This window comes from Salmo salar, unplaced genomic scaffold (assembly GCF_905237065.1).
Source record: "Salmo salar unplaced genomic scaffold, Ssal_v3.1, whole genome shotgun sequence".
NCBI classification, from domain to species: domain Eukaryota; kingdom Metazoa; phylum Chordata; class Actinopteri; order Salmoniformes; family Salmonidae; genus Salmo; species Salmo salar.
Window position 1 is genome coordinate 110,001 of NW_025547670.1, and position 22,500 is coordinate 132,500.

General features: G+C 47.7%; 1 protein-coding gene across 1 annotated transcript in view; it reads right to left on the reverse strand.

The window, feature by feature from the left end:
• LOC106594823 (unconventional myosin-XV) overlaps window positions 1-22,500 on the reverse strand; it is an 80,507-nt gene that overhangs the window by 23,613 nt on the left and 34,394 nt on the right. The window contains exons 5-9 of the mRNA XM_045711496.1: window positions 20,775-20,890; window positions 17,251-17,386; window positions 14,821-14,936; window positions 8,372-8,490; window positions 7,584-7,725 (exon numbers count right to left, since the gene is read on the reverse strand). Of these exons, the coding sequence (XP_045567452.1) occupies window positions 7,584-7,725; window positions 8,372-8,490; window positions 14,821-14,936; window positions 17,251-17,386; window positions 20,775-20,890 (629 nt within the window). The remainder of the gene's footprint in view (window positions 1-7,583; window positions 7,726-8,371; window positions 8,491-14,820; window positions 14,937-17,250; window positions 17,387-20,774; window positions 20,891-22,500) is intronic.

Consider the following 22,500-nt stretch of genomic DNA (forward strand, 5'->3'; position numbering starts at 1 on the left):
TCTAACTGATGTTTCCTTTCCTTCTATCTGATGTTTCCTTCCTTTCTATCTGATGTTTCCTTCCCTTCTATCTGATGTTTCCTTCCTTTCTATCTGATGTTTCCTTCCTTTCTATCTGATGTTTCCTTCCTTTCTATCTGATGTTTCCTTCCTTTCTATCTGATGTTTCCTTCCGATGTTTCCTTCCCTTCTATCTGATGTTTCCTTCCTTTCTATCTGATGTTTCCTTCCTTTCTATCTGATGTTTCCTTCCGATGTTTCCTTCCCTTCTATCGGATGTTTCCTTCCTTTCTATCTGATGTTTCCTTCCTTTCTATCTGATGTTTCCTTCCTTTCTATCTGATGTTTCCTTCCCTTCTATCTGATGTTTCCTTCCTTTCTATCTGATGTTTCCTTCCTTTCTATCTGATGTTTCCTTCCTTTCTATCTGATGTTTCCTTCCTTTCTATCTGATGTTTCCTTCCCTTCTATCTGATGTTTCCTTCCTTTCTATCTGATGTTTCCTTCCTTTCTATCTGATGTTTCCTTCCTTTCTATCTGATGTTTCCTTCCTTTCTATCTGATGTTTCCTTCCTTTCTATCTGATGTTTCCTTCCTTTCTATCTGATGTTTCCTTCCGATGTTTCCTTCCCTTCTATCTGATGTTTCCTTCCTTTCTATCTGATGTTTCCTTCCGATGTTTCCTTCCCTTCTATCTGATGTTTCCTTCCTTTCTATCTGATGTTTCCTTCCGATGTTTCCTTCCCTTCTATCTGATGTTTCCTTCCTTTCTATCTGATGTTTCCTTCCCTTCTATCTGATGTTTCCTTCCTTTCTATCTGATGTTTCCTTCCTTTCTGTCGGATGTTTCCTTCCTTTCTATCTGATGTTTCCTTCCTTTCTATCTGATGTTTCCTTCCCTTCTATCTGATGTTTCCTTCCTTTCTATCTGATGTTTCCTTCCTTTCTATCTGATGTTTCCTTCCTTTCTATCTGATGTTTCCTTCCGATGTTTCCTTCCCTTCTATCTGATGTTTCCTTCCTTTCTATCTGATGTTTCCTTCCGATGTTTCCCTTCTATCTGATGTTTCCTTCCCTTCTATCTGATGTTTCCTTCCTTTCTATCTGATGTTTCCTTCCTTTCTATCTGATGTTTCCTTCCCTTCTATCTGATGTTTCCTTCCTTTCTATCTGATGTTTCCTTCCGATGTTTCCTTCCCTTCTATCTGATGTTTCCTTCCTTTCTATCTGATGTTTCCTTCCGATGTTTCCTTCCCTTCTATCTGATGTTTCCTTCCTTTCTATCTGATGTTTCCTTCCGATGTTTCCCTTCTATCTGATGTTTCCTTCCCTTCTATCTGATGTTTCCTTCCTTTCTATCTGATGTTTCCTTCCTTTCTATCTGATGTTTCCTTCCTTTCTATCTGATGTTTCCTTCCTTTCTATCGGATGTTTCCTTCCTTTCTATCTGATGTTTCCTTCCCTTCTATCTGATGTTTCCTTCCTTTCTATCTGATGTTTCCTTCCCTTCTATCTGATGTTTCCTTCCTTTCTATCTGATGTTTCCTTCCTTTCTATCTGATGTTTCCTTCCTTTCTATCTGATGTTTCCTTCCCTTCTATCTGATGTTTCCTTCCTTTCTATCTGGTGTTTCCTTCCCTTCTATTTGATGTTTCCTTCCTTTCTATCTGATGTTTCCTTCCTTTCTATCTGATGTTTCCTTCCCTTCTATCTGATGTTTCCTTCCTTTCTATCTGATGTTTCCTTCCCTTCTAACTGATGTTTCCTTTCCTTCTATCTGATGTTTCCTTCCTTTCTATCTGATGTTTCCTTCCCTTCTATCTGATGTTTCCTTCCTTTCTATCTTATGTTTCCTTCTGGTGTTTCCTTCCCTTCTATCTGATGTTTCCTTCCTTTCCCCCTGATGTTTCCTTCCCTTCTATCTGATGTTTCCTTCCTTTCTATCTGATGTTTCCTTCCCTTCTATCTGATGTTTCCTTCCTTTCCCCCTGATGTTTCCTTCCCTTCTATCTGATGTTTCCTTCCCTTCTATCTGATGTTTCCTTCCCTTCTATCTAATGTTTCCTTCCCTTCTATCTGATGTTTCCTTCCTTTCTATCTGATGTTTCCTTCCCTTCTATCTGATGTTTCCTTCCTTTCTATCTGATGTTTCCTTCCTTTCTATCTGATGTTTCCTTCCTTTCTATCAGATGTTTCCTTCCCTTCTATCTGATGTTTCCTTCCTTTCTATCTGATGTTTCCTTCCTTTCTATCTGATGTTTCCTTCCCTTCTATCTGATGTTTCCTTCCTTTCTATCTGATGTTTCCTTCCTTTCTATCTGATGTTTCCTTCCCTTCTATCTGATGTTTCCTTCCTTTCTATCTGATGTTTTCTTCCCTTCTATCTGATGTTTCCTTCCTTTCTATCTGATGTTTCCTTCCCTTCTATCTGATGTTTCCTTCCCTTCTATCTGATGTTTCCTTCCGATGTTTCCTTCCTTTCTATCTGATGTTTCCTTCCTTTCTATCTGATGTTTCCTTCCGATGTTTCCTTCCCTTCTATCTGATGTTTCCTTCCTTTCTATCTGATGTTTCCTTCCTTTCTATCTGATATTTCCTTCCTTTCTATCTGATGTTATCTTCCGATGTTTCCTTCCCTTCTATCTGATGTTTCCTTCCCTTCTATCTGATGTTTCCTTCTGACGTTTCCTTCCTTTCTATCTGATGTTTCCTTCCCTTCTATCTGATGTTTCCTTCCGATGTTTCCTTCCTTTCTATCTGATGTTTCCTTCCCTTCTATCTGATGTTTCCTTCCTTTCTATCTGATGTTTCCTTCCTTTCTATCTGATGTTTCCTTCCCTTCTATCTGATGTTTCCTTCCTTTCTATCTGATGTTTCCTTCCCTTCTATCTGATGTTTCCTTCCTTTCTATCTAATGTTTCCTTCCTTTCTATCTGATGATTACTTCCTTTCTATCTGATGTTTCCTTCCCTTCTATCTAATGTTTCCTTCCCTTCTATCTGATGTTTCCTTCCTTTCTATCTGATGTTTCCTTCCTTTCTATCTGATGTTTCCTTCCCTTCTATCTGATGTTTCCTTCCTTTCTATCTGATGTTTCCTTCCTTTCTATCTGATGTTTTCTTCCCTTCTATCTGATGTTTCCTTCCTTTCTATCTGATGTTTCCTTCCCTTCTATCTGATGTTTCCTTCCTTTCTATCTGATGTTTCCTTCCCTTCTATCTGATGTTTCCTTCCCTTCTATCTGATGTTTCCTTCCCTTCTATCTGATGTTTCCTTCCTTTCTATCTGATGTTTCCTTCCCTTCTATCTGATGTTTCCTTCCTTTCTATCTGATGTTTCCTTCCTTTCTATCTGATGTTTCCTTCCCTTCTATCTGATGTTTCCTTCCCTTCTATCTGATGTTTCCTTCCTTTCTATCTGATGTTTCCTTCCTTTCTATCTGATGTTTCCTTCCTTTCTATCTGATGTTTCCTTCCTTTCTATCTGATGTTATCTTCCGATGTTTCCTTCCCTTCTATCTGATGTTTCCTTCCCTTCTATCTGATGTTTCCTTCTGACGTTTCCTTCCTTTCTATCTGATGTTTCCTTCCCTTCTATCTGATGTTTCCTTCCTTTCTATCTGATGTTTCCTTCCTTTCTATCTGATGTTTCCTTCCCTTCTATCTGATGTTTCCTTCCCTTCTATCTGATGTTTCCTTCCGATGTTTCCCTTCTATCTGATGTTTCCTTCCCTTCTATCTGATGTTTCCTTCCTTTCTATCTGATGTTTCCTTCCTTTCTATCTGATGTTTCCTTCCTTTCTATCTGATGTTTCCTTCCCTTCTATCTGATGTTTCCTTCCCTTCTATCATATGTTTCCTTCCTTTCTATCTGATGTTTCCTTCCTTTCTATCTGATGTTTCCTTCCTTTCTATCTGACGTTTCCTTCCTTTCTATCTGATGTTTCCTTCCTTTCTATCTGATGTTTCCTTCATTTCTATCTGATGTTTCCTTCCTTTCTATCTGATGTTTCCTTCCCTTCTATCTGATGTTTCCTTCCCTTCTATCTGATGTTTCCTTCCTTTCTATCTGATGTTTCCTTCCGATGTTTCCTTCCCTTCTATCTGATGTTTCCTTCCTTTCTATCTGATGTTTCCTTCCTTTCTATCTGATGTTTCCTTCCGATGTTTCCTTCCCTTCTATCTGATGTTTCCTTCCTTTCCCCCTGATGTTTCCTTCCTTTCTATCTGATGTTTCCTTCCTTTCTATCTGATGTTTCCTTCCCTTCTATCTGATGTTTCCTTCCCTTCTATCTGATGTTTCCTTCCCTTCTATCTGATGTTTCCTTCCTTTCTATCTGATGTTTCCTTCCTTTCTATCTGATGTTTCCTTCCTTTCTATCTGATGTTTCCTTCCTTTCTATCTGATGTTTCCTTCCGATGTTTCCTTCCCTTCTATCTGATGTTTCCTTCCTTTCTATCTGATGTTTCCTTCCTTTCTATCTGATGTTTCCTTCCCTTCTATCTGATGTTTCCTTCCCTTCTATCTGATGTTTCCTTCCTTTCTATCTGATGTTTCCTTCCCTTCTATCTGATGTTTCCTTCCTTTCTATCTGATGTTTCCTTCCTTTCTATCTGATGTTTCCTTCCTTTCTATCTGATGTTTCCTTCCTTTCTATCTGATGTTTCCTTCCCTTCTATCTGATGTTTCCTTCCTTTCTATCTGATGTTTCCTTCCTTTCTATCTGATGTTTCCTTCCTTTCTATCTGATGTTTCCTTCCCTTCTATCTGATGTTTCCTTCCTTTCTATCTGATGTTTCCTTCCTTTCTATCTGATGTTTCCTTCTGATGTTTCCTTCCCTTCTATCTGATGTTTCCTTCCTTTCTATCTGATGTTTCCTTCCCTTCTATCTGATGTTTCCTTCCCTTCTATCTGATGTTTCCTTCCCTTCGATCTGATGTTTCCTTCCCTTCTATCTGATGTTTCCTTCTGATGTTTCCTTCCCTTCTATCTGATGTTTCCTTCCTTTCTATCTGATGTTTCCTTCCCTTCTATCTGATGTTTCCTTCCCTTCTATCTGATGTTTCCTTCCCTTCTATCTGATGTTTCCTTCACTTCTATCTGATGTTTCCTTCCCTTCTATCTGATGTTTCCTTCCCTTCTATCTGATGTTTCCTTCCTTTCTATCTGATGTTTCCTTCCTTTCTATCTGATGTTTCCTTCCTTTCTACCTGATGTTTCCTTCCTTTCTATCTGATGTTTCCTTCCTTTCTATCTGATGTTTCCTTCCTTTCTATCTGATGTTTCCTTCCTTTCTATCTGATGTTTCCTTCCCTTCTATCTGATGTTTCCTTCCTTTCTATCTGATGTTTCCTTCCCTTCTATCTGATGTTTCCTTCCTTTCTATCTGATGTTTCCTTCCTTTCTATCTGATGTTTCCTTCCTTTCTATCTGATGTTTCCTTCCCTTCTATCTGATGTTTCCTTCCTTTCTATCTGATGTTTCCTTCCTTTCTATCTGATGTTTCCTTCCCTTCTATCTGATGTTTCCTTCCCTTCTATCATATGTTTCCTTCCTTTCTATCTGATGTTTCCTTCCTTTCTATCTGATGTTTCCTTCCTTTCTATCTGACGTTTCCTTCCTTTCTATCTGATGTTTCCTTCCTTTCTATCTGATGTTTCCTTCATTTCTATCTGATGTTTCCTTCCTTTCTATCTGATGTTTCCTTCCCTTCTATCTGATGTTTCCTTCCCTTCTATCTGATGTTTCCTTCCTTTCTATCTGATGTTTCCTTCCGATGTTTCCTTCCCTTCTATCTGATGTTTCCTTCCTTTCTATCTGATGTTTCCTTCCTTTCTATCTGATGTTTCCTTCCGATGTTTCCTTCCCTTCTATCTGATGTTTCCTTCCTTTCCCCCTGATGTTTCCTTCCTTTCTATCTGATGTTTCCTTCCTTTCTATCTGATGTTTCCTTCCCTTCTATCTGATGTTTCCTTCCCTTCTATCTGATGTTTCCTTCCCTTCTATCTGATGTTTCCTTCCTTTCTATCTGATGTTTCCTTCCCTTCTATCTGATGTTTCCTTCCCTTCTATCTGATGTTTCCTTCCTTTCTATCTGATGTTTCCTTCTGATGTTTCCTTCCCTTCTATCTGATGTTTCCTTCCCTTCTATCTGATGTTTCCTTCCTTTCTATCTGATGTTTCCTTCCCTTCTATCTGATGTTTCCTTCCCTTCTAACTGATGTTTCCTTCCCTTCTATCTGATGTTTCCTTCCTTTCTATCTGGTTTCAGAGGGAAGCCTGGAGTCCCTTTGAATGATCACTTTCCTGGTCTGCCTGTCTCACCCTCTAACCTGTCTCACCCTCTAGCCTGTCTCACCCTCTAGCCTGTCTCACCCTCTAGCCTGTCTCACCCTCTAACCTGTCTCACCCTCTAACCTGTTATACACTCTAACCTGTCTCACCCTCTAACCTGTCTCACCCCTCTAGCCTGTCTCACCCTCTAGCCTGTCTAACCTGTCTCACCCTCTAACCTGTCTCACCCCTCTAGCCTGTCTCACCCTCTAGCCTGTCTAACCTGTCTCACCCTCTATCCTGTCTAACCTGTCTCACCCTCTAACCTGTCTCACCCTCTAACCTGTCTAACCCTCTAACCTGTTATACACTCTAACCTGTCTCACCCCTCTAGCCTGTCTCACCCTCTAGCCTGTCTAACCTGTCTCACCCTCTATCCTGTCTAACCTGTCTCACCCTCTAACCTGTCTCACCCTCTAGCCTGCCTCACCCTCTAACCTGTCTCACCCTCTAACCTGTCTAACCTGTCTCACCCTCTAACCTGTCTCACCCCTCTAGCCTGTCTAACCTGTCTCACCCTCTATCCTGTCTAACCTGTCTCACCCTCTAACCTTTCTCACCCTCTAACCTGTTATACACTCTAACCTGTCTCACCGTCTAACCTGTCTCACCCTCTAACCTGTCTAACCTGTCTCACCCTCTAACCTGTCTCACCCCTCTAGCCTGTCTCACCCTCTAGCCTGTCTAACCTGTCTCACCCTCTATCCTGTCTAACCTGTCTCACCCTCTAACCTGTCTCACCCTCTAACCTGTCTAACCTGTCTCACCCTCTAACCTGACTAACCTGTCTCACCCTCTAACCTGTCTCACCCTCTAACCTGTCTCACCCCTCTAGCCTGTCTCACCCTCTAACCTGTCTAACCTGTCTCACCCTCTAACCTGACTAACCTGTCTCACCCTCTAACCTGTCTCACCCTCTAACCTGTCTCACCCCTCTAGCCTGTCTCACCCTCTAACCTGTCTCACCCTCTAACCTGTCTCACCCTCTAACCTGTCTAACCTGTCTCACCCTCTAACCTGACTAACCTGTCTCACCCTATAACCAGTCTCACCCTCTAACCTGTCTCACCTTCTAACCTGTCTCACCTTCTAACCTGTCTCACCCTCTAACCTGTCTAACCTGTCTCACCCTCTAACCTGACTAACCTGTCTCACCCTCTAACCTGTCTCACCTTCTAACCTGTCTCACCCTCTAACCTGTCTCACCTACTAACCTGTCTCACCCTCTAGCCTGTCTAACCCGTCTCACCTTCTTCAGTTCAGTGATGAAGTAGTCCACCATGTGTTTGACCTGTGGAGCCTTGGCGGAGAACAGAATCAGCTTCTCATTGGTCAGGTTAAACTCCAACATGTTCTGAGATGGAATGGACACAAACAGGATGTCCGCGTAACTACGGAAACACACAGAGAAACAAACAGGATGTCCTCGTAACTATGGAATAAACACAGAGAAACAGACAGGGTGTCTGCGTAACTACGGAAACACACACAGAAACAAACAGGATGTCCTCGTAACTATGGAATAAACACAGAGAAACAGACAGGATGTCCGCGTAACTACGGAAACACACAGAAACAAACAGGATGTCCGCGTAACTACGGAAACACACAAAGAAACAAACAGGATGTCCGCGTAACTATGGAAACACACAGAAACAAACAGGATGTCCGCGTAACTACGGAAACACACACAGAAAGTCAAATCAGATTGAACAGTATATCCTTTATTTATGAATTAATCCTAATCTGAACAGTATGTGTATACAGGTGTGTGTTTATTTAACGAGGGCAAGTCAGTTAAGAACAAATTCTTATTCACAATGACGGCCCACCAGGGAACAGTGGGTTAACTGCCTTGTTCAGGGGGCAGAACGACAGATTTATTACCTTGTCAGCTCAGGGATTCAATCTGGCAACTTTTTGGGTTACTGGCCCAACGCTCTAACCACTAGGCTACCTGCTGTGATGTGTGTGTGTGTGTGTGGGTGTGTGTGTGTGTGTGTGTGTGTGTGTGTGTGTGTGTGTGTGTGTGTGTACCTGTAAGGGCGTAGTACTCTGAAGTAGTCCGGGGCAACAGAGCTGCTTCTCACAGTCTTCAGCAGCTTGACGCCGCGATGAGACACTGAGACCACCTGGACCCCAGTACCCACACTGCCCTGCAACACACACTCCCTGTCAACACCTGGATCCACACTGCCCTGCAACACACACTTCCTGTCAACACCTGGACCCACACTGCCCTGCAACACACACCTCCTGTCAACACTTGGACCCACACTGCCCTGCAACACACACCGCCTGTCAACACCTGGACCCACACTGCCCTGCAACACACACTTCCTGTCAACACATACCCACACTGCCCTGCAACACACACTTCCTGTTAACACCTGGACCCACACTGCCCTGCAACACACACTTCCTGTCAACACCTGGACCCACACTGCCCTGCAACACACACTTCCTGTCAACACATACCCACACTGCCCTGCAACACACACTTCCTGTTAACACCTGGACCCACACTGCCCTGCAACACACACTTCCTGTCAACACCTGGACCCACACTGCCCTGCAACACACACTTCCTGTCAACACCTGGACCCACACTACCCTGCAACACACACTTCCTGTCAACACCTGGACCCACACTGCCCTGCAACACACACACACCCTGTCAACACTTACCCACACTGCCCTGCAACACACACCTCCTGTCAACACCTGGACCCACACTGCCCTGCAACACACACTACCTGTCAACACTTACCCACACTGCCCTGCAACACACACTTCCTATCACCACATACCCACACTGCCCTGCAACACACACTTCCTGTTAACACCTGGACCCCAGTACCCACACTGCCCTGCAACACACACTCCCTGTTAACACCTGGACCCACACTGCCCTGCAACACACACTTCCTGTCAACACCTGGACCCACACTGCCCTGCAACACACACTTCCTGTCAACACGTACCCACACTTCCCTGCAACACACACTTCCTGTCAACACTTACCCACACTGCCCTGCAACACACACTTCCTGTTAACACCTGGACCCCAGTACCCACACTGCCCTGCAACACACACTCCCTGTTAACACCTGGACCCACACTGCCCTGCAACACACACTTCCTGTCAACACCTGGACCCACACTGCCCTGCAACACACACTTCCTGTCAACACGTACCCACACTGCCCTGCAACACACACTTCCTGTCAACACTTACCCACACTGCCCTGCAACACACACCTCCTGTCAACACCTGGACCCACACTGCCCTGCAACACACACTACCTGTCAACACTTACCCACACTGCCCTGCAACACACACTTCCTATCACCACATACCCACACTGCCCTGCAACACACACTTCCTGTCACCACCTGGACCCCAGTACCCACACTGCCCTGCAACACACACTCCCCTGTTAACACCTGGACCCACACTGCCCTGCAACACACACTTCCTGTCAACACCTGGACCCACACTGCCCTGCAACACACACTTCCTGTCAACACGTACCCACACTGCCCTGCAACACACACTTCCTGTCAACACTTACCCACACTGCCCTGCAACACACACTTCCTGTTAACACCTGGACCCCAGTACCCACACTGCCCTGCAACACACACTCCCTGTTAACACCTGGACCCACACTGCCCTGCAACACACACTTCCTGTCAACACCTGGACCCACACTGCCCTGCAACACACACTTCCTGTCAACACGTACCCACACTGCCCTGCAACACACACTTCCTGTCAACACTTACCCACACTGCCCTGCAACACACACTTCCTGTCAACACCTGTAACCACACTGCCCTACAACACACACACTGTCAACACTTACCCACACTGCCCTGCAACACACACCCCCTGTCAACACGAACACACACTGCCCTGCAACACACACTTCCTGTCAGCACGTACCTACACTGCCCTGCAACACACACTTCCTGTCAACACCTGGACCCACACTGCCATGCAACACACACTTCCTGTTAACACCTGGACCCACACTGCCCTGCAACACACACTTCCTGTCAACACCTGGACCCACACTGCCCTGCAACACACACTTCCTGTCAGCACGTACCCACACTGCCCTGCAACACACACTTCCTGTCAACACTTACCCACACTGCCCTGCAACACACACTTCCTGTCAACACCTGTAACCACACTGCCCTGCAACACACACACTGTCAACACTTACCCACACTGCCCTGCAACACACACACCCTGTCAACACGAACCCACACTGCCCTGCAACACACACTTCCTGTCAGCACGTACCCACACTGCCCTGCAACACACACTTCCTGTCAACACCTGGACCCACACTGCCCTGCAACACACACTTCCTGTCACCACGTACCCATACTGCCCGGCAACATACACTTCCTGTCAGCACGTACCCACACTGCCCTGCAACACACACTTCCTGTCAACACGTACCCACACTGCCCTGCAACACACACTTCCTGTCAGCACGTACCCACACTGCCCTGCAACACACACTTCCTGTCAACTAATACCCACACTGCCCTGCAAAACACACTGTCAACACTTACCCACACTGCCCTGCAACACACACTTCCTGTCAACACGTACCCACACTGCCCTGCAACACACACTTCCTGTCAACACGTACCCACACTGCCCTGCAACACACACTTCCTGTCAGCACGTACCCACACTGCCCTGCAACACACACTTCCTGTCAGCACGTACCCACCTGCCCTGCAACACACACTTCCTGTCAACACGTACCCACACTGCCCTGCAACACACACTTCCTGTCAACACGTACCCACACTGCCCTGCAACACACACTTCCTGTCAGCACGTACCCACACTGCCCTGCAACACACACTTCCTGTCAGCACGTACCCACCTGCCCTGCAACACACACTTCCTGTCAACACGTACCCACACTGCCCTGCAACACACACTTCCTGTCAACACCTGGACCCACACTGCCCTGCAACACACACTCCCTGTCAACTAATACCCACACTGCCCTGCAACACACACTTCCTGTCAACACCTACCCAGACTGCCCTGCAACACACTCTATCAACACTTACCCACACTACCCTGCAACACACACTACCTGTCAACACGTACCCACACTGCCCTGCAACACACACCACCTGTCAACACTTACCCACACTGCCCTGCAACACACACTTCCTGTCAACACCTGGACCCACACTGCCCTGCAACACACACATCCCTGTCAACACCTGGACCCACACTGCCCTGCAACACACACTTCCTGTTAACACCTGGACCAACACTGCCCTGCAGCACACACTTCCTGTTAACACCTGGACCCACACTGCCCTGCAACACACACTTCCTGTTAACACCTGGACCCACACTGCCCTGCAACACACACTTCCTGTCAACACGTACCCACACTGCCCTGCAACACACACTTCCTGTCAGCACGTAGCCACACTGCTCTGCAACACACACTGCCTGTCAGCACGTACCCACACTGCCCTGCAACACACACCACCTGTCAACACTTACCCACACTGCCCTGCAACACACACACACTGTCAGCACGTACCCACACTGCCCTGCAACACACACTTCCTGTCAACACTTACCCACACTGCTCTGCAACACACACACTATCAACACCTAGAGACCTCAACCCAACACATAGAGACCTCAACACCTAGAGACCTCAACACCTAGAGACCTCAACACCTAGAGACCTCAACACCTAGAGACCTCAACACCTAGAGACCTCAACCCAACACCTAGAGACCTCAACCCAACACCTAGAGACCTCAACCCAACACCTAGAGACCTCAACACCTAGAGACCTCAACCCAACACCTAGCGACCTCAACCCAACACCTAGAGACCTCAACCCAACACCTAGAGACCTCAACCCAACACCTAGAGACCTCAACCCAACACCTAGAGACCTCAACCCAACACCTAGAGACCTCAACCCAACACCTAGAGACCTCAACACCTAGAGACCTCAACCCAACACCTAGCGACCTCAACACCTAGAGACCTCAACCCAACACCTAGAGACCTCAACACCTAGAGACCTCAACCCAACACCTAGAGACCTCAACACCTAGAGACCTCAACCCAACACCTAGAGACCTCAACACCTAGAGACCTCAACCCAACACCTAGAGACCTCAACACCTAGAGACCTCAACCCAACACCTAGAGACCTCAACCCAAAACCTAGCGACCTCAACCCAACACCTAGCGACCTCAACCCAACACCTAGAGACCTCAACACCTTGAGACCTCAACACCTAGAGACCTCAACACCTAGAGACCTCAACACCTAGAGACCTCAACCCAACACCTAGAGATCTCAACCCAACACCTAGAGACCTCAACCCAACACCTAGAGACCTCAACCCAACACCTAGAGACCTCAACCCAACACCTAGAGACCTCAACCCAACACCTACAGACCTCAACACATAGAGACCTAAACCCAACACCTAGAGACCTCAACCCAACACCTAGAGACCTCAACCCAACACCTAGAGACCTCAACCCAACACCTAGCGACCTCAACCCAACACCTAGCGACCTCAACCCAACACCTAGAGACCTCAACACCTAGAGACCTCAACCCAACACCTAGAGATCTCAACCCAACACCTAGAGACCTCAACCCAACACCTAGAGACCTCAACACCTAGTGACCTCAACCCAACACCTAGAGACCTCAACACCTTGAGACCTCAACACCTAGAGACCTCAACACCTAGAGACCTCAACCCAACACCTAGAGATCTCAACCCAACACCTAGAGACCTCAACCCAACACCTAGAGACCTCAACACCTAGAGACCTCAACCCAACACCTACAGACCTCAACACCTAGAGACCTCAACCCAACACCTAGCGACCTCAACCCAACACCTAGCGACCTCAACCCAACACCTAGAGACCTCAACACCTAGAGACCTCAACACCTAGAGACCTCAACACCTAGAGACCTCAACCCAACACCTGGAGACCTCATCACCTAGAGACCTCAACACCTAGAGACCTCAACCCAACACCTAGAGACCTCAACCCAACACCTAGAGACCTCAACCCAACACCTAGCGACCTCAACACCTAGAGACCTCAACCCAACACCTAGAGACCTCAACACCTAGAGACCTCAACCCAACACCTAGAGACCTCAACCCAACACCTAGAGACCTCAACCCCGAGAGACCTCAACCCAACACCGAGAGACCTCAACCCAACACCTAGAGACCTCAACACCGAGAGACCTCAACCCAACACCTAGAGACCTCAACACCTAGAGACCTCAACCCAACACCTAGAGACCTCAACACCTAGAGACCTCAACCCAACACCTAGAGACCTCAACACCTAGAGACCTCAACACCGAGAGACCTCAACCCAACATCTAGAGACCTCAACCCAACACCTAGAGATCTCAACACCTAGAGAACCTCAACCCAACACCTAGAGACCTCAACACCTAGAGACCTCAACACCTAGAGACCTCAACACCTAGAGACCTCAACCCAACACCTAGAGACCTCAACCCAACACCTAGAGACCTCAACCCAACACCTAGAGACCTCAACACCTAGAGACCTCAACCCAACACCTAGAGACCTCAACACCTAGAGACCTCAACCCAACACCTAGAGATCTCAACACCTAGAGACCTCAACACCTAGAGACCTCAACACCTAGAGACCTCAACACCTAGAGACCTCAACCCAACACCTAGAGACCTCAACACCTAGAGACCTCAACCCAACACCTAGAGACCTCAACACCTAGAGACCTCAACCCAACACCTAGAGACCTCAACCCAACACCTAGAGACCTCAACCCAACACCTAGAGACCCCAACACCTAGCGACCTCAACCCAACACCTAGCGACCTCAACCCAACACCTAGAGACCTCAACACCTAGAGACCCCAACACCTAGAGACCTCAACCCAACACCTAGCGACCTCAACCCAACACCTAGAGAACTCAACACCTAGAGACCTCAACACCTAGAGACCTCAACACCTAGAGACCTCAACACCGAGAGACCTCAACCCAACATCTAGAGACCTCAACCCAACACCTAGAGACCTCAACACCTAGAGAACCTCAACCCAACACCTAGCGACCTCAACCCAACACCTAGAGACCTCAACCCAACACCTAGCGACCTCAACCCAACACCTAGAGACCTCAACACCTAGAGACCTCAACACCTAGAGACCTCAACACCTAGAGACCTCAACCCAACACCTAGAGACCTCAACACCTAGAGACCTCAACACCTAGAGACCTCAACACCTAGAGACCTCGTGAAGAGGGTTGAATGGCGTAACGTGTTGTGTGCCAGTCGCTGGACCCGGGTTGGAGTTCTGGCTGGAGCTTCCCCAGATATAGCTACAGTATACAAGCTCACACTCACACACACACACACACATACTCACCGAGGCAGGGAAGAGTCGTGAGAAATATATTTCCCAGGAGTCTTTGGCCGTCGTCACGATTTTCTTCTTGAGACTCTCATCCTGTGTGGCGCCATCCTGGCCAACCTGATTCTCTACTACACACACACACACACACACACACACACACACACAGACACACACACACACACACACACACACACACACGGTCAGACACACACACACACACACACACACACACACACACACACACACACACACACACAGAGCACACACACACACACACACACACACACACACACACACACACACACACACACACAGTGTGTTTTATAATGTTTTGTGGTGGTTATAATGGTGGGTTCATGGTGTTTTCTAGTGGTTTATGGTGCGGTGGTTATAATGGTGGGTTCATGGTGTTTTCTAGTGGTTTATGGTGCGGTGGTTATAATGGTGGGTTCATGGTGTTTTCTAGTGGTTTATGGTGCGGTGGTTATAATGGTGGGTTCATGGTGTTTTCTAGTGGTTTATGGTGCGGTGGTTATAATGGTGGGTTCATGGTGTTTTCTAGTGGTTTATGGTGCGGTGGTTATAATGGTGGGTTCATGGTGTTTTCTAGTGGTTTATGGTGCGGTGGTTATAATGGTGGGTTCATGGTGTTTTCTAGTGGTTTATGGTGCGGTGGTTATAATGGTGGGTTCATGGTGTTTTCTAGTGGTTTATGGTGCGGTGTGGTTATAATGGTGGGTTCATGGTGTTTTCTAGTGGTTTATGGTGCGGTGGTTATAATGGTGGGTTCATGGTGTTTTCTAGTGGTTTATGGTGCGGTGGTTATAATGGTGGGTTCATGGTGTTGTCTAGTGGTTTATGGTGCGGTGTGGTTATAATGGTGGGTTCATGGTGTTTTCTAGTGGTTTATGGTGCGGTGGTTATAATGGTGGGTTCATGGTGTTGTCTAGTGGTTTATGGTGCGGTGGTTATAATGGTGGGTTCATGGTGTTTTCTAGTGGTTTATGGTGCGGTGGTTATAATGGTGGGTTCATGGTGTTTTCTAGTGGTTTATGGTGCGGTGGTTATAATGGTGGGTTCATGGTGTTTTCTAGTGGTTTATGGTGCGGTGGTTATAATGGTGGGTTCATGGTGTTTTCTAGTGGTTTATGGTGCGGTGGTTATAATGGTGGGTTCATGGTGTTTTCTAGTGGTTTATGGTGCGGTGGTTATAATGGTGGGTTCATGGTGTTTTCTAGTGGTTTATGGTGCGGTGGTTATAATGGTGGGTTCATGGTGTTTTCTAGTGGTTTATGGTGCGGTGGTTATAATGGTGGGTTCATGGTGTTTTCTAGTGGTTTATGGTGCGGTGGTTATAATGGTGGGTTCATGGTGTTGTCTAGTGGTTTATGGTGCGGTGGTTATAATGGTGGGTTCATGGTGTTTTCTAGTGGTTTATGGTGTGGTGGTTATAATGGTGGGTTCATGGTGTTGTCTAGTGGTTTATGGTGCGGTGGTTATAATGGTGGGTTCATGGTGTTTTCTAGTGGTTTATGGTGCGGTGGTTATAATGGTGGGTTCATGGTGTTTTCTAGTGGTTTATGGTGCGGTGGTTATAATGGTGGGTTCATGGTGTTTTCTAGTGGTTTATGGTGCGGTGGTTATAATGGTGGGTTCATGGTGTTTTCTAGTGGTTTGTGGTGCGGTGGTTATAATGGTGGGTTCATGGTGTTTTCTAGTGGTTTATGGTGCGGTGGTTATAATGGTGGGTTCATGGTGTTTTCTAGTGGTTTATGGTGCGGTGGTTATAATGGTGGGTTCATGGTGTTTTCTAGTGGTTTATGGTGCGGTGGTTATAATGGTGGGTTCATGGTGTTTTCTAGTGGTTTATGGTGCGGTGGTTATAATGGTGGGTTCATGGTGTTTTCTAGTGGTTTATGGTGCGGTGGTTATAATGGTGGGTTCATGGTGTTGTCTAGTGGTTTATGGTGCGGTGTGGTTATAATGGTGGGTTCATGGTGTTTTCTAGTGGTTTGTGGTGTGGTGTGGTGGTTATAACGGTGGGTTTGTGGTGTGGTGTGGTGGTTATAACGGTGGGTTTGTGGTGTGGTGTGGTGGTTCTAAAAGGTTCTAACGGTGGGTTTGTGGTGTGGTGTGGTGGTTATAATGGTGGTTTGTGGTGTGGTGTGGTGGTTATAATGGTGGTTTGTGGTGTGGTGTGGTGGTTATAACGGTGGGTTTGTGGTGTGGTGTGGTGGTTCTAAAAGGTTCTAAACGGTGGGTATGTGGTGTGGTGTGGTGGTTCTAAAAGGTCCTAAACGGTGGGTTTGTTGTGTGGTGTGGTGGTTCTAAAAGGTTCTAAACGGTGGGTTTGTGGTGTGGTGTGGTGGTTCTAAAAGGTTCTAAACGGTTCGGTATGTGGTGTGGTGTGGTGGTTCTAAAAGGTCCTAAACGGTTCGGTACCAAACAGAGCCTTCATCTTGGTCCTCTCCTCCTGAGTGATGCGGATGCAGACCTCCGAGTAGGTGTCATGGACTATCTGTCTGAACAGCAGGTCCAGCAGCAGAGGAGTGTTGAAGTTGTCTTCAGGGTAGAACACCTACAGGACCACAGCATCAACATGGATGAGATGAGGATCTTTGGGAATAGAATAATAAAACTATTGTTCTGTCCTGAGCTCTTTGCTTCGACAAACAATTCATTGAAATTTGTTCCTATTTGGCTTGAAGGACCATGACTGATACAGTACACCTCCTTCCACGCTACGCTACGCTACGCTACGCTACTGTTAGTGTGTGTACCTCCTCCTTCCACGCTACGCTACGCTACGTTACTGTTAGTGTGTGTACCTCCTCCTTCCACGCTACGCTACGCTACGCTACGCTACTGTTAGTGTGTGTACCTACTTCCACGCTACGCTACGCTACGCTACTGTTAGTGTGTGTACCTCCTTCCACGCTACGCTACTGTTACGTTACTGTTAGTGTGTGTACCTCCTTCCACGCTACACTACGCTACGCTACTGTTAGTGTGTGTACCTACTTCCACGCTACGCTACGCTACGCTACTGTTAGTGTGTGTACCTCCTTCCACGCTACGCTACGCTACGCTACTGTTAGTGTGTGTACCTACTTCCACGCTACGCTACGCTACGTTACTGTTAGTGTGTGTACCTACTTCCACGCTACGCTACGCTACGTTACTGTTAGTGTGTGTACCTACTTCCACGCTACGCTACGTTACTGTTAGCGTGTGTACCTCCTTCCACGCTACGCTACGCTACGCTACGCTACTGTTAGTGTGTGTACCTACTTCCACGCTACGCTACGCTACGTTACTGTTAGTGTGTGTACCTCCTTCCACGCTACGCTACGCTACGCTACTGTTAGTGTGTGTACCTACTTCCACGCTACGCTACGCTACGTTACTGTTAGTGTGTGTACCTCCTTCCACGCTACGCCACGCTACTGTTAGTGTGTGTACCTCCTCCTTCCACGCTACGCTACGCTACGCTACGCTACTGTTAGTGTGTGTACCTACTTCCACGCTACGCTACGCTACGTTACTGTGTGTACCTCCTCCTTCCACGCTACGCTACGCTACTGTTAGTGTGTGTACCTACTTCCACGCTACGCTACGCTACGTTACTGTTAGTGTGTGTACCTACTTCCACGCTACGCTACGCTACGCTACTGTTAGTGTGTGTACCTCCTTCCACGCTACGCTACGCTAATCTACGCTACGCTACTGTTAGTGTGTGTACCTACTTCCACGCTACGCTACGCTACGTTACTGTTAGTGTGTGTACCTCCTTCCACGCTACGCTACTGTTAGTGTGTGTACCCACTTCCACGCTACGCTACGCTACGTTACTGTTAGTGTGTGTACCTCCTTCCACGCTACGCTACGCTACTGTTAGTGTGTGTACCTACTTCCACGCTACGCTACTGTTACGCAACTCTGGTAAATCTCCCAGGGTGTGTTAGTGTGGGCCCCTCCTTCCTCAGGTAAATCTCCCAGGGTGTGTTAGTGTGTGGGCCCCTCCTTCCTCAGGTAAATCTCCCAGGGTGTGTTAGTGTGGGCCCCTCCTTCCTCAGGTAAATCTCCCAGGGTGTGTTAGTGTGGGCCCCTCCTTCCTCAGGTAAATCTCCCAGGGTGTGTTAGTGTGTGGGGCCCCTCCTTCCTCAGGTAAATCTCCCAGGGTGTGTTAGTGTGTGGGCCCCTCCTTCCTCAGGTAAATCTCCCAGGGTGTGTTAGTGTGGGCCCCACCTTCCTCAGGTAAATCTCCCAGGGTGTGTTAGTGTGTGGGGCCCCTCCTTCCTCAGGTAAATCTCACAGGGTGTGTTAGTGTGTGGCCCCTCCTTCCTCAGGTAAATCTCCCAGGGTGTGTTAGTGTGTGGGCCCCTCCTTCCTCAGCTAAATCTCCCAGGGTGTGTTAGTGTGTGGGCCCCTCCTTCCTCAGGTAAATCTCCCAGGGTGTGTTAGTGTGGGGCCCCTCCTTCCTCAGGTAAATCTCCCAGGGTGTGTTAGTGTGTGTTTACCTCCTTCCTCAGGTAAATCTCCCAGGGTGTGTTAGTGTGTGGGCCCCTCCTTCCTCAGGTAAATCTCCCAGGGTGTGTTAGTGTGGGCCCCTCCTTCCTCAGGTAAATCTCCCAGGGTGTGTTAGTGTGTGGGCCCCACCTTCCTCAGGTAAATCTCCCAGGGTGTGTTAGTGTGGGCCCCTCCTTCCTCAGGTAAATCTCCCAGGGTGTGTTAGTGTGTGGGCCCCTCCTTCCTCAGGTAAATCTCCCAGGGTGTGTTAGTGTGTGTTTACCTCCTTCCTCAGGTAAATCTCCCAGGGTGTGTTAGTGTGTGGCCCCTCCTTCCTCAGGTAAATCTCCCAGGGTGTGTTAGTGTGGGCCCCTCCTTCCTCAGGTAAATCTCCCAGGGTGTGTTAGTGTGTGGGCCCCTCCTTCCTCAGGTAAATCTCCCAGGGTGTGTTGGTGTGGGCCCCTCCTTCCTCAGGTAAATCTCCCAGGGTGTGTTAGTGTGTGTTTACCTCCTTCCTCAGGTAAATCTCCCAGGGTGTGTTAGTGTGTGGGGCCCCTCCTTCCTCAGGTAAATCTCCCAGGGTGTGTTAGTGTGTGTTTACCTCCTTCCTCAGGTAAATCTCCCAGGGTGTGTTAGTGTGTGGGCCCCTCCTTCCTCAGGTAAATCTCCCAGGGTGTGTTAGTGTGTGGGCCCCTCCTTCCTCAGGTAAATCTCCCAGGGTGTGTTAGTGTGTGTTTACCTCCTTCCTCAGGTAAATCTTCCAGGGTGTGTTAGTGTGGGCCCCTCCTTCCTCAGGTAAATCTCCCAGGGTGTGTTAGTGTGGGCCCCTCCTTCCTCAGGTAAATCTCCCAGGGTGTGTTGGTGTGTGTTTACCTCCTTCCTCAGGTAAATCTCCCAGGGTGTGTTGGTGTGTGTTTACCTCCTTCCTCAGGTAAATCTCCCAGGGTGTGTTAGTGTGGGCCCCTCCTTCCTCAGGTAAATCTCCCAGGGTGTGTTAGTGTGTGGGCCCCTCCTTCCTCAGGTAAATCTCCCAGGGTGTGTTAGTGTGTGGCCCCTCCTTCCTCAGGTAAATCTCCCAGGGTGTGTTAGTGTGTGTTTACCTCCTTCCTCAGGTAAATCTCCCAGGGTGTGTTAGTGTGTGGGCCCCTCCTTCCTCAGGTAAATCTCCCAGGGTGTGTTAGTGTGTGGGGCCCCTCCTTCCTCAGGTAAATCACCCAGGGTGTGTTAGTGTGGGCCCCTCCTTCCTCAGGTAAATCTCCCAGGGTGTGTTAATGTGTGTTTACCTCCTTCCTCAGGTAAATCTCCCAGGGTGTGTTTACCTCCTTCCTCAGGTAAATCTCCCAGGGTGTGTTAGTGTGTGTTTACCTCCTTCCTCAGGTAAATCTTCCAGGGTGTGTTAGTGTGTGTTTACCTCCTTCCTCAGGTAAATCTCCCAGGGTGTGTTAGTGTGTGTTTACCTCCTTCCTCAGGTAAATCTTCCAGGGTGTGTTGGTGTAAGTGTAGTGTTCTTCACTACTCCTGTGATGGAGTTGGGTCTGGCTGGTCTCTTCCTCTACAGGCAGCTCTCTGGACACTATACACACACACACACACACACACACACACACACACACACACACACACACACACACAAGAACACTGATTGTTTTTTCTTCAACAATGAAAATTGTCTGGATCTGGTTCAGGTCTGGTTCAGGTCTGGTTCAGGTCTGGATCTAGTTCAGGTCTGGATCTGGTTCAGGTCTGGGTCTAGTTCAGGTCTGGTTCTGGTTCAGGTCTGGATCTAGTTCAGGTCTAGTTCAGGTCTGGTTCAGGTCTGGTTCTAGTTCAGGTCTGGGTCTAGTTCAGGTCTGGTTCTAGTTCAGGTCTGGATCTAGTTCAGGTCTGGTTCAGGTCTGGATCTAGTTCAGGTCTGGTTCAGGTCTGGATCTAGTTCAGGTCTGGTTCTAGTTCAGGTCTGGATCTAGTTCAGGTCTGGTTCTAGTTCAGGTCTGGTTCTGGTTCAGGTCTGGATCTAGTTCAGGTCTGGATCTAGTTCAGGTCTGGTTCTGGTTCAGGTCTGGATCTAGTTCAGGTCTGGATCTAGTTCAGGTCTGGTTCTGGTTCAGGTCTGGATCTAGTTCAGGTCTGGTTCTAGTTCAGGTCTGGTTCAGGTCTAGTTCAGGTCTAGTTCAGGTCTGGGTCTAGTTCAGGTCTGGTTCAGGTCTGGATCTAGTTCAGGTCTGGTTCTAGTTCAGGTCTGGTTCAGGTCTGGTTCTAGTTCAGGTCTGGGTCTAGTTCAGGTCTGGATCTAGTTCAGGTCTGATTCTAGTTCAGGTCTGGATCTAGTTCAGGTCTAGTTCAGGTCTGGGTCTAGTTCAGGTCTGGTTCAGGTCTGGTTCTAGTTCAGGTCTGGATCTAGTTCAGGTCTAGTTCAGGTCTGGTTCTGGTTCAGGTCTGGATCTAGTTCAGGTCTGGGTCTAGTTCAGGTCTGGTTCTAGTTCAGGTCTGGGTCTGGTTCAGGTCTGGTTCTAGTTCAGGTCTGGATCTAGTTCAGGTCTAGTTCAGGTCTGGTTCAGGTCTGGATCTAGTTCAGGTCTAGTTCAGGTCTAGTTCAGGTCTGGTTCTAGTTCAGGTCTGGATCTAGTTCAGGTCTGGGTCTGGTTCAGGTCTAGTTCAGGTCTGGATCTAGTTCAGGTCTGGATCTAGTTCAGGTCTGGATCTAGTTCAGGTCTGGTTCAGGTCTGGTTCTAGTTCAGGTCTGGTTCAGGTCTAGTTCAGGTCTGGTTCAGGTCTGGTTCTAGTTCAGGTCTGGTTCTAGTTCAGGTCTGGATCTAGTTCAGGTCTAGTTCAGGTCTGGTTCTAGTTCAGGTCTGGATCTAGTTCAGGTCTGGTTCTAGTTCATGTCTGGTTCTAGTTCAGGTCTGGTTCAGGTCTGGTTCTAGTTCAGGTCTAGTTCAGGTCTGGTTCAGGTCTAGTTCAGGTCTGGGTCTAGTTCAGGTCTGGTTCAGGTCTGGATCTAGTTCAGGTCTGGTTCTAGTTCAGGTCTGGTTCAGGTCTGGTTCTAGTTCAGGTCTGGGTCTAGTTCAGGTCTGGATCTAGTTCAGGTCTGATTCTAGTTCAGGTCTGGATCTAGTTCAGGTCTAGTTCAGGTCTGGGTCTAGTTCAGGTCTGGTTCAGGTCTGGTTCTAGTTCAGGTCTGGA